The sequence below is a fragment of the Leptosomus discolor genome, chromosome 2 (genome assembly GCF_034619465.1).
Source record: "Leptosomus discolor isolate bLepDis1 chromosome 2, bLepDis1.hap2, whole genome shotgun sequence".
In the NCBI taxonomy this organism is placed as follows: domain Eukaryota; kingdom Metazoa; phylum Chordata; class Aves; order Leptosomiformes; family Leptosomidae; genus Leptosomus; species Leptosomus discolor.
In genome coordinates this window covers 69,966,283-69,977,792 of record NC_141392.1, presented here as the reverse complement: position 1 = coordinate 69,977,792, position 11,510 = coordinate 69,966,283, and the positions used below count along the sequence as shown (strand labels likewise).

General features: G+C 36.6%; 1 protein-coding gene across 1 annotated transcript in view; it reads right to left on the bottom strand.

Moving 5' to 3' along the window:
• Positions 1 to 483: 483 nt before the first annotated feature.
• TRDN (triadin) overlaps positions 484 to 11,510 on the bottom strand; it is a 200,220-nt gene continuing 189,193 nt past the window's right edge. The window contains exon 41 of the mRNA XM_086461253.1: positions 484 to 626. Within this exon, the coding sequence (XP_086317379.1) occupies positions 484 to 626 (143 nt within the window). The remainder of the gene's footprint in view (positions 627 to 11,510) is intronic.

Sequence of the window (11,510 nt, the reverse complement as noted above, 5' to 3'; positions counted from 1 at the left end):
TTTACATGACTTAGGGAGGCTTTTTCCTGTCAGCAATTTGATTGAACTTTAAGAAGAAATGATTTAGGATTGCAGATAGTCTTGCAGTCTTGCTGATACAAGAGCTACATTCAACCTTTCACTCCCTAGATGAGATTAAATGGAAAACAGACTCAGTTCAATGCTGAGCAGGTAGGTAAAGAAAAACAAGAGCAAAAGAGGCAGGAAAATGCACACACACACATTCACACACACAAAAAGGTCAAGGTCAACTCTTTGTTAACATTGCAGCCTTTCCATGAGAAACGGGGCACTTTTATGTTTCTACCTTTGTCAAACACAGTTCATTACCACTTATTTTGCCTCTGCCGAACGGAAACTTTTTCCAGGTACATGTGTTGAAGTGGGTGACATTCTTGCAATGACAAGTACCACTGTAACTACTGTGGACCTCAGCAGAAAAGATAAAGTGCAAAATGTGAGCGATTGCAGGACTCAGTCTCTCTACTGCCCTGGTTTCCTTGTCTTTCTCTTGGAAGTCTTTGAGTGAGTCTTTTCTTCCTTGTTTGAAGGGGGATTAGTAGGAAATTGCAGTCCAAATCCATTAGGTCCATTTAGGAAGACACATTGAAAGTAGCGGACAGGAGCTAGGAAAACAAGAAAGACATGGTTAGTTCATGGCTTCCAAACTGGGACCATAAGTCTATTTCATGTTCTTTCAGAAAACATCTGTGCAATTTCATTCCCACTAAGTGAGTTATAACAGAACAAATCTCTAGTGTGATCACAAGTCAGGTTCCATGTATCAACAAGATTTTAGCTAAAAGACTCAACGGGACATCTTTGTAGCACAAGATAAGAAATGATCGACAATTTCACACTTAAATCCATTATTCCTCTAGTGTTATAGTCCTACTTCTCCCAGAATATTTGCATTTTGGGATAGCTGAATGGAAGATGGAAGCCCCCAAATTCACACATGTATTTTCTGATTTTGTATTTCACAGCCACTTTGAGATGTCTTGAGGAGTTCCAGAAAGACTCACATCTAATAGGGATAATGACGTATTTTATTAGGCTTCAAATGAATTATCTTTTATGATGAATAAAGGGATCATAAATGACAGTACATCTTTCCTAGTCTGTCACAATCATGAAGGTTTTCTTCCTTTTGAGTTTTGAGCACTAGCCTGTGCAGTTACAGTTCTTTCAATTATGTTTTAAAAGCTTTCAAGAACACATAATTTAGCACAGATGGGATCGACCTAATTGGTTCCAAAAGCTGAGTTTTGCACTCTGAGATTAATGTTGAAAAGGTTTTAAAAGACAACTATTAGCCAGTTATGTGTTTGGGACAATGACTAGAGGAATGTTGGCATCTGAAACAAGTTAGTTTTCATGCAACTGTTTTTCTGATGACTTTTTCTCTCCTCTGCTGTTCATTCCATATCAAAAGAAATTAGCTGTATCCTCTGACAGTTCTCAACTGAGATGGACTCCAGTGCTCCCTGTGTTATAAACTGGGGTGCAGGGTCTATTTATTGACTGCCAAGTCACAGTAAATGGTGGAAGGTAGAGCGATGTGTAAGAAATGCTGGTATATTCAATCTAGTTATATTATCCTCGATGATCTTACTGCCTGATTCACAAAAAGGTTAAATCTTTGTTATCTAAAAAGCACACTAGAAAATGGAGTTGGAAGTAAGATCCTTCTGCAAATGACTTACTGCTTTTCCACTAAATCTGAGAATGGAAACAAATTTTTGTTACACTATTTTTCAGTATTTCTGATATTATTCTGTGAAATGAATCTGAGATTTCTTCAGAAAGCAGAGAGAAAGAAGCTCCCATGACTAGAGTTTACAGCCCAAATGTGATAGACCAAGGTTACCCTGCGAGGCCTAACAAGCCATGGACTAGCAGTATGGTGTGGATGTGCTATGTCCTCTACAATTGCTCATATTACAGAGGCACTTGGGCAAGATCAGAAAGCTTCTAGGATATGTTACAGTTTCAACAAATAGACTTATTCCATCCTTGAACTAAGGTAACTCTTGTGAGTAAAACTAACTAAAAGAAATATATTGCCACAAACGCCACTATGGTTAAAAACAATGTCCTATCAAAGTATTCAGTCAGAGATTTCTCAATCAGATCTTCTGTAAAAAAAAACCCAAACACACAACCCCTTAAAATTTAGTGGCAGTGGGTACTAGTTTGATGAAGAGAAATTCATTACAAGAAGAAAGCTGCCAATTAAAAACTCATATTTTGCTATTTAAATAGAAATTATTTCTGCATATTCCTCTTATGGATATAAACATGAAAATAAAAAAGTCAACAACTCTCTCTTCTTTATGAAGAAGGCAAGCAGGGTATCATGCACTTTCTTCTTTATGGCTGATGAGATTCACACTTTTTGTAAACTGAATGATCTGTCTTTAGCATATTCTAATTTGTTAAGCAAAACAAAGTCAGCTGCCCATATAGTAAGTCTATGCAGGAGGAAATGGTTTCAGAATTATGCTTTTACTATGTGCTTTTTCACTATTTCCCTTTCATGCCGCCTTTCTTAGGCTGCAAAACATGCAGATAAGAACATCCAAAAAATATCAGCATCTTTGGAACTGTGTCTGTATCAGTCTGTAAGAGTGTAATGATACAAGCCATATCAGGAGAACAATTTGAGTTTTGGCATGCAAATAAGACTACAAATGCATCCCATTTTGCTTTTGTAATTCCCACATTCAGTGTGAATACAGAATGTGTCTTTTAAATTGAAGAGGGTTCTCACTTTGAATGTACTGACTCATACCTTTAGGGCAAATGTTACCAAAATAAGATGAACGGTGGGAGCAAAACATGTTTTAACACTAGATGTCTTTTGTCAGCTTAATTGAGACCAGAAAAACCCTTATACCTGCCCTTTAGCTTTTGTTTAGGGTGTAGTTTATGAGAATTCATATAATTATTTAAATCTACCTTACGAATACTACTGAGGAAACAAAAAATAGTCAGTGCTGGAAAAGTGTAGAAATGTTTATTTTAACAAGTCATACCGAAGATGAATTCATTTCTGAAAGGCTGGAGGAGGGGATATCAGCTGCTTTGTTTTTCACTTTGTGAAAGGAAGGGGCACTTTTTTGCTCACAGAAAGAGAAATATTTTGAATGACTTTTGCCTGAATGGAAATCAGTTTGGAGTGAGAACAGCTAAGATGAGTTCCGGAAAGCAGAGAAACAAACAAATCCCCCTGGATTGAAGGTTTGTGTGAAGCTGTTTAGGGCTAGTCAAGAGGAAATGCTAAGTACATTTCATAGATAGCCAATAAGTTATAAAAATATTCTATGGAGCTTACGTGTGCTCTTGATCTCTAAGGGACATGCGTCTCTTACAGAGTGCTAGTTTCAAGAAATGTGAGGAAATTGCAAGAGCACTCTCCTGGTGCTTCCAATTCTTCAGCAGAAAGGAGGAAACTAGCCTATTGATGGCATCCAGGCCCTGTGTGTATCTGTCATGCCCCTCAGTATTGCATCACCTGCAAACTTGCTGAGGGTACACTCTGCTGCCTCATCCATATCATTAATGAAGATGATAAATGGAACCAATATTGGCCCCTGAATTACCCTGCTACTTACTGGCCTCCAACTAGACTTCCTGCCACTGACAGCCACCCTCTGGGCCTGGCAGTTTAGCCGGTTTTCGGTCCACCTCACTGTCTGCTCATCGAGCCCATGCTTCATCAGTTTCTCTATGAGGATCCTACAGGAGAAGATGCCAAATGCCTTCCTAATGTCAAGGCAGACAAAATCCGCTGCTCTCTCCTGGTCTGCCAAGCCAGCCACTTCATCACAGAAGGTTATCAAGTTGGTCAAGCATGACTTTCCCTTTGTGAATCCATGCTGACCATTCCTGATCAACTTGTCCTTCATGCATCTGGCAATTGTTTCCAGGATTAGCTGCTCCGTCACCTTCCCTGGGATTGAGGTAAGGCTGACTGGCCTGTAGTTCCCTGGGTCCTTCTTCTTGCCATTTTTGAAGACAGGAGCAACATTTGCTTTCTGCTAATCCTCAGGCTCTTCTCCCAATTACCGTAATTGTTCAAAGATTATTAATTTTGCTTTGAGGATCTATTTTAATATTTAAGTGCTAGAATGCAAATTACTTACTACTTGTTGCTAATTATTCTTGTTAAGCCTAATGGAAAAAGTAACAGGTAACAGGTACAAGGCAACTAGCTGACACAAGTCCCAGTAAGGGATGAGACACTAGGGAAAAAATACAATCCCAAAGCCGTAAGGTTATTTTAGTGATTTTAGATAGTGTTCCATTTCCACATATTCACATAAAGCAAAGTTAGACCAGCAGAATCGACTTGGCTGAGAACCAGCAGACAGCCTCGCAGACGTCCAAGTACATCGCAGAATCAGATCTAGCTTTCAAAACCTGCACATCTATCATACCCACTAAAGATACTATTCTGGTGTCATCTACAAGTCCTTTACCACTCCGAATAGATTGATTACTCTGTGTCTCATCCCTGGCAGAGACAGTTGTCTTGGTTTGAGTTAAATTCACCTGTATATGGCATAAATCAATAATATATGTGTATCTGTATAGAATATTAGAATCAATGTATGAGAAAGTTTCACACTATTCAGGTTGGAATATTGCTTAACAAGTGGTTAGTTTTTCACCTTGTGATGGCTTATGTTGGTTAACAGTCTTTATTTACTCTCTGGGCAGAAAGATTCACACTGAGCCATTTACATTTCCAAAGCATGAGAAAGCAGACACAGATGAAGTGACAATAAGATCCCAAATCTTTCTCTGTTGAGAGAAGGACTAAGAAATTGCTTAGAAAGAGAGGAGTTTTAAATCTGAACAGAACACCAACAGAATCTTCCATACAAAGGGAATAAAGTGATCTTCAACCAGGGTCCTCTTCTGTGACAAATCTGTATGAGGATAGATTTTCATAAGTAGCCCAGTCACCAGGACACAGACTATTAAGCATCTGACAGCTAATTAAAAGAACCCTGCAGTGGAAGCAACATTATAAAGGTTCAGTGCTAGGTAAGCACTGTCTTGTTCATTTTCGTCCTGTGCATTTATGACTTCATAGATCCCTATATCCTAAGCAGTCTATTCTCAAATTGTTTCTGTGTTGATTTAGCTGAAGTAGTTTAAGAAAACTGATAAATGTGAGGGCACTCCATTCTTAGAGACATGAAGAATCTGAAAAGTCAAAGTACTGGGACACTGTAAAACAGTTTGGCTTCCAATGCATTGATCCACATGTTCCAAAGGATGATAGACTCTAGCTACACTTAAGCAGCCTGTCTGGTTTGGGAATTGGTAATTCAGGGGTTAAAGAGGGAAAACCAGTTTTCATTTCCTTCTTTAGCTGTATGCAGTCTAGCTGGGAACATATTTTTAAACTCCAAGGATGTCCAGGGACCTTGTGATAATTTTCATGAAAGATTCTCCTGAGTTAATACAATTGAGTATCATTTTAAAGAAGAGTACTTGGGTGTAGTACCTACCATTCAAACTGCCAAACTATCATTCAAATGCCTACTCAAGCAATTAATGAGTGTTGTGTAAGGAATTATGGTGATCCAGACAAAAAAAAAAATGCATTTTTTCATTATAGTCTTAAAAAAAATTAATCTTATAAGGAAAGGGAGTAGAAAATTCACAGAGGAATAAAATTTACTAATCCTAAAGAACATAAAGGTGTTCCTGTTTATGTGTTACAATGGTTAAAATCCCATTTCTATCAGGCTCAGATAGCTATTTTTAAGCAAGTCACCAAATAAAATATTCATTAAAAAGCAATAGCTTTTAGCAATAACAGTTTGGTTATTAGGGAAAAATTACAGGGAATGTGTGAGGAAAAAAATTTTATTGCTAGTGTTTCTAGTTTGAATCAAATTTCTTCACTTAGAAGCTTTCCTAATAGAATTAAACAATTCAGCAAAGCACAAAAATTCAGGCAATCATAGCATTAGAAACAATTAATTAGTAAGCAATTATGAGTAAGACGAGAATATTAACAATTGCACTCATTTCTTTCAGATTGCTTCTCAGGAATGCACATACTGTGTTTCGGTTCAGCAATCAAAAGTGAATCACGTGAGAACAAAGAAAACTTGTTCCAATGACTGGGGAGCTGACATTTTTTGCACTTACTAAAGGGCGAGGAAGAGAAGCAGGTATTTTCCCCCTTGCTCTGCTTCTTTTCCTATCAAAGAATTTGGGCTCTATCCCTTAACATTTCAGTAAAATTACAGTATGACAAACTGACCAGAGGCAGGTGGGGAAGGGAAGTGGTGTGGAATCCTTGCTAAATATCACAAATTTTTGCCTTCTCACTTTCTAAAACAAATGTATAAGTCTTTGTGCTTAGTGACACTGTGTAACTGACATTTAATTAAATCCCATTTGTCTGAATAACAAAGCTGAATGCTGAGGGCCTATGCAGGAGACCAAATACTGTTTTCTTAAATTCACAACATGGTCCATGTTTAGATACTGGCTATTCAAAACAACACAGTTTACTTTAAAATGTAGATTTAACTTTTTTTTGCTAAGTCTTTTTCAACTCCTTTCTTATTATTGATCATGCTGTACAGCCACACTGCTGCCATTCTCAGGAAGTACAATGCTTAGTGGGAAGGAGGGGGGAAAAGGAGAAAACTTATATGTCCATCACACATAAGCATGAAATATCACTACCACATTAAATCAATTCTATATATCTGAAAACATCCCATAAAAATGACATTTTTCTAACATTGTATAGACAACGTGTAAGTAAGAAAAAAAAGAAATTGTCCCATGAAGACACTTCTTTTGCATCTTATTTTCTGTCTTGAATAAGGAAAGAAAATGCAGAATGGTGAGAAAGTAGCTCTCAAAACTACTTTCAAAGTGTCTGTGATATGATGCAATTAATTGCTCATCTTTGCAAAGACCATACAAGTTTTCATAACCAATTTAACAGGGGGTCTGTCAGATAATACATTACTTAATAAACAAATAGGAAAAGTGTTTGAGTAACAGCGTTAAATACTAACAACAACATTGTTATTACAGCCAGGAGAACTCAGATCGCGTGTTCTCCTTAATGGCTCTTTTTCAAGCATTGTGGGACTGCAAGGTCTGGAGAAGGTAAAATAGTTATACTTTAAAAGAATAAATGCACCTTCTCTCAAAAATAATGCTCAACAGTGAGCAAAAAACACCCAGAAAATTGTTCCATTACTTATAAGTGTTTGTGGTCCCAACTCACTCAGGAAATTTGTTAAATATACAAAAGAAACCAGCCTTTACCAGTGTTTCAATCAGTGGGACAAAAATAGTATCAGTACAAAGTCAGTAGTACATGTCTTTAATAACACTTTCTTGTTATAGAACATGTTGTAAATGTATCAAATCAATAGCACTAAAAGGTCACTCTGGTCATATTTAATGTCATTAGATGGGAAAATTATCATCACAGTAAATAGATATATATAAGATTGAATGACCAGAACTGGTTAAAACCAGTTATGATGTGATATTTATCAAAGTCAGTGCTCTTCTTGAAACATAACAACAAAGCTCTATGAATGACATCTTTATTCTGACAAAACTGATTTCTGCAACAAAAGGTGAAATTTATTATTTGTATCTTTTAGCTTGAATGTGACACATAACAGCCATTTAAGGGAGAAAAAAGATCTTTATTTTGCTATCTGGCTCTTGAATTGTCTAGTAAGAAGTTTTAATGGATAAATAAATTGTATGTTTAGAGGGAATTGTTATATTCCATGTCATGGTCACTGCACACAAACCACACAAACCATTCATGTGTGACTTTCCCCAAAGTGATAGTCCCCCAAAATTAATTAAACCATTATTTTTGTTAGACAGTAAAACCATGCAAATGTAACAGTACAACACATATGTGATAATACAGACACTTCAACAAAGCATAGCAATGATCCTCACAATTTTGCTAGCATTGAGCTTTCAAAGGAGTCTGGTATTGGCATTAAGTATTTTATTAGTGAAACATAGGAGCAAATGAAAGAATTCTTCAAGGAATGATATTTAAAAGGGACCAAAAATTCATTCAGGCCTGATCCAAAGTCTTTTAAAATCCATTCAATTTTTTCACAGTCTGCAGCGGTAATTACATGAGACTACAGTGATGTTTGGCGGGCAACAATGTTGAATTGGATTTTATTGCTATTGCTCAATAAACAATGGCAATGTCTTGACAGGATGCACTGTGTGATGATCACATGCCTTAGGCATGGTGATGTGACATGGTCTCTGTCGACTCATTCCTGTGGAATGTTAAACTAACGTAATTACAACATATTGCATTAAAATAATTGTTTCTAATGAACTGTCAGTCACTAAGAGATTGGTTTAAACTTTACATGCAAATACATTTATGCACACAAAAAATGTATAAAACCAAAGAAGAAGGTAAAAACAATCAAGGATCTTATTATGTTAACAAGAATGGATGCCAAATAACTGCAAGTTAATATCAGAAATTTATTCACCTGTCAAGGCACGGGATGGAGAATGGAGAGGAGGAGAGGGGAGGAGAAGAGAGAGGAGGGGAGAGGAGCAGTGAATGATAAGACAGTTAAGCAACTAATGAAGTGAAGCTGGTGTTTGAATGATAGAAGTGCTTTCTTCATTTCAGTTATCATTCTAACTGAAATCTTTATTAAATAATGGGTTTGGGTTGTTTTTTTTTTTTTTTTTTTGATGTGTGTAGCGTTATGTGTACACATTTATCTTCCTCAGTGAGAACTTTTCTGGTGGGAGAAGCAGCACTGCTTTATGACAATAAAAACTCAGGAAAGAGATAGAAAGAACTATGCTAGTGACAAACCCTGATAAGCCCAAATTAATCCTGCTTAACGTCAGACACAGACCTTCAGAATTTAGCTCTAGACACACGACGTAATGCTAGGAGGGAATTCAGATTTCAAAGGGCTGAGTAACCCATTAGAGAAGTTCTTCTTTCGTTGACCATGGAACTTGTGCAAATGTGCTCTTATTTAAGTGTTCATGTCTTGGGGGATTGGATTTGTGCCTGTGTGCTACTTACAATGAAACATGGAGCTAAGTTAAAATGTATTCCTCACCCTGAATTTGCACAGTTCCAGGAACAAGGAAAAACAGAAACTGTAGGAGCTCAATAGGCTGGCTTCTTTAAAATATTTCACAGCATCTACTGTCAGTTCTGGTCTCACTAATTAAGAATTGTATCACGTAATTATGATATGTCCATTGGATATAACTATACTGAGGATAATCTGGAAACATGAACTCTGTCTCCAGCCAGCCAAACAACTGTTCCTTTAAGAAAATACAATAAATTTAACTATATAGCAGGAGATTACTATGGTGGCCACAGTAGATCACTAGGAAGAGGTGATATAGTTGTTCATAAAGCAGTTAGTGCTGAGTTAGTGTGGGATATTCACTGATAAAAATGTCCTTCCCTAGCAGTGGTCAGAACATCAGAATGCCCATTTTTCAGCTGATAAATGTTTAAAAACAAAATCTATGTAAAGTAAAACAGTAGCTTTCTCGTCTAAGCAATGTCCCCATTAGAAGAAAAGTTTCCTAAAGTTTAAGAAGGATTTGAAGAAACGGCCATTTATCTGAAACATAATAATCTCTGACTCAGAAAACTGTTGAAGAATTGTATTTTGTAAAGAACTTTGCTTCTATGAGATATGTCATGGTAATATACAGTATGTACTTTTCTTTTCTTGCAGTGTGATTTAAGAAGATATACCAGTCAAATTAAAGGGCAAAACCAACTTAAGAATGAGAAGTATTAAGATACGAGGTATTGATATTTCATTTGTGGCAAAATCATTCAGAGACTTATACTGAGATTTATTTTTTTTTTCATTTGACGTGGCACAAATATAGTATTTATTTATAAATGCTTGGAGCCAACTTAGTTTAATTTTAGCAAAATTTTTGACCCAGTTAAGAGGAAGAGAATGAAATCATTGTCCAAGAGGCATAAATAACATTACTAATTGGATTCATTTTTCAAAGTTAAGCAAATCAGATTCTCATTACTGGATCTAAACCAGCATGCTATAATATATTTTTTTCGTAGTCTTTTTTTCCATAGACTGTTACTTTCATACGCTGTTTAGTTAGACAAAGTTATCCCTACATTTATAAAAAACATAGGTGTTTATCTAATAATTCACTAGGCAAATCATTTTTAGGCTTAACATGAGAAGTAATCAATTCATGAATTAATTGTAAAACCCCCCAACTTTTGATTATCTTGTCTGTTGTCAACTTGTGCTCATCCTTCGACTAATTTTTTTTTGCCAAAGATCCTACTTTATTTCCAGGATCTCTCTTTGGACTCTCAGTTTTCCCTTGGGGTATTCCCTGGTAGAATTTTGCTCGTTCACGTTTGATGTAAACAACCATTCCAAAGATCAGTGGGCACATTACCAACTCTAATAGGAGAGGTCTAACAACGTTTGTGGACCAAGATTTAGAATAGACTTCAGATACTTTTGACAAGATTTAGGTTGAATCACAGCACCTATATTTGAAGTCATGTTCACAAACCAGCTCTCCAATGACAACAGGAAATATCTCTCCATTATGGTCTGCAAAGCTCTCTAGATATTAATCTTAATGCTGTACGTGTGCATGAGCCACAAGAGCTAGCTACCTACTTTATTAGATGTGCCTGATATTATAAGAATTAGTTCAGAATTATTTCTAAATTATATCCAGTAACCATTTTGAAATATTTTACATAAAGAGGTTTCTGAAACAGAAACAGACCTTTATATCTAATAGATTCATCTTGTATATCAACCTCCAGTACCAGTGACTCTTGTATTAATGGATCTGGAATTGTGCAAGTTCAAGACAAACAGGCAGCTGGTGGTCCACCCGTACTATTCTGTAACTCAGCAGCTCTTGTGCCTTCCTGGGAAGTGGAAGGCATAAAGTTGAGTCTGTCCAGGTGAAGAGGGCTCTGACAGAGTGTCAGCTAAATCCCTTGGAGAGAACACAATGACTACAAAGTTGCATTTTGTCAGGGGCCTGATGTTGCTGATGAATTAGTTGTACTCAAAACATGTCTGGTAGATAGGAATTGTTAATCAAGTTTTTGGATCCTAATGAAGTTTTTGTAGGAACTAGACACCAAACCAGCACTTTTCCCTGTTTCAAAACCAGCGATGTAAGGGCCAAAAATTATGTGCTTGCAGAGGAAGGAGCCTTATGGAGGTAGAAACCATAAGCTTTGTGGAACCTCTTTGACAGACTGTTTGGGACGTTAAAATCTTCTAAGATAATGTTTTGGATCTGACCTTGTATTTTTAACAGTGTTTTTTGCTGTTCATTGGCAAGGACTCTCTCTGCTCGTTAATCTTCAGGATTTATCTCTTACAGATTTTAGATGAGAATCTATCAGTTCATCACCTACATATAGACAAGAGCTACCTGTCCTGCAGTGATGT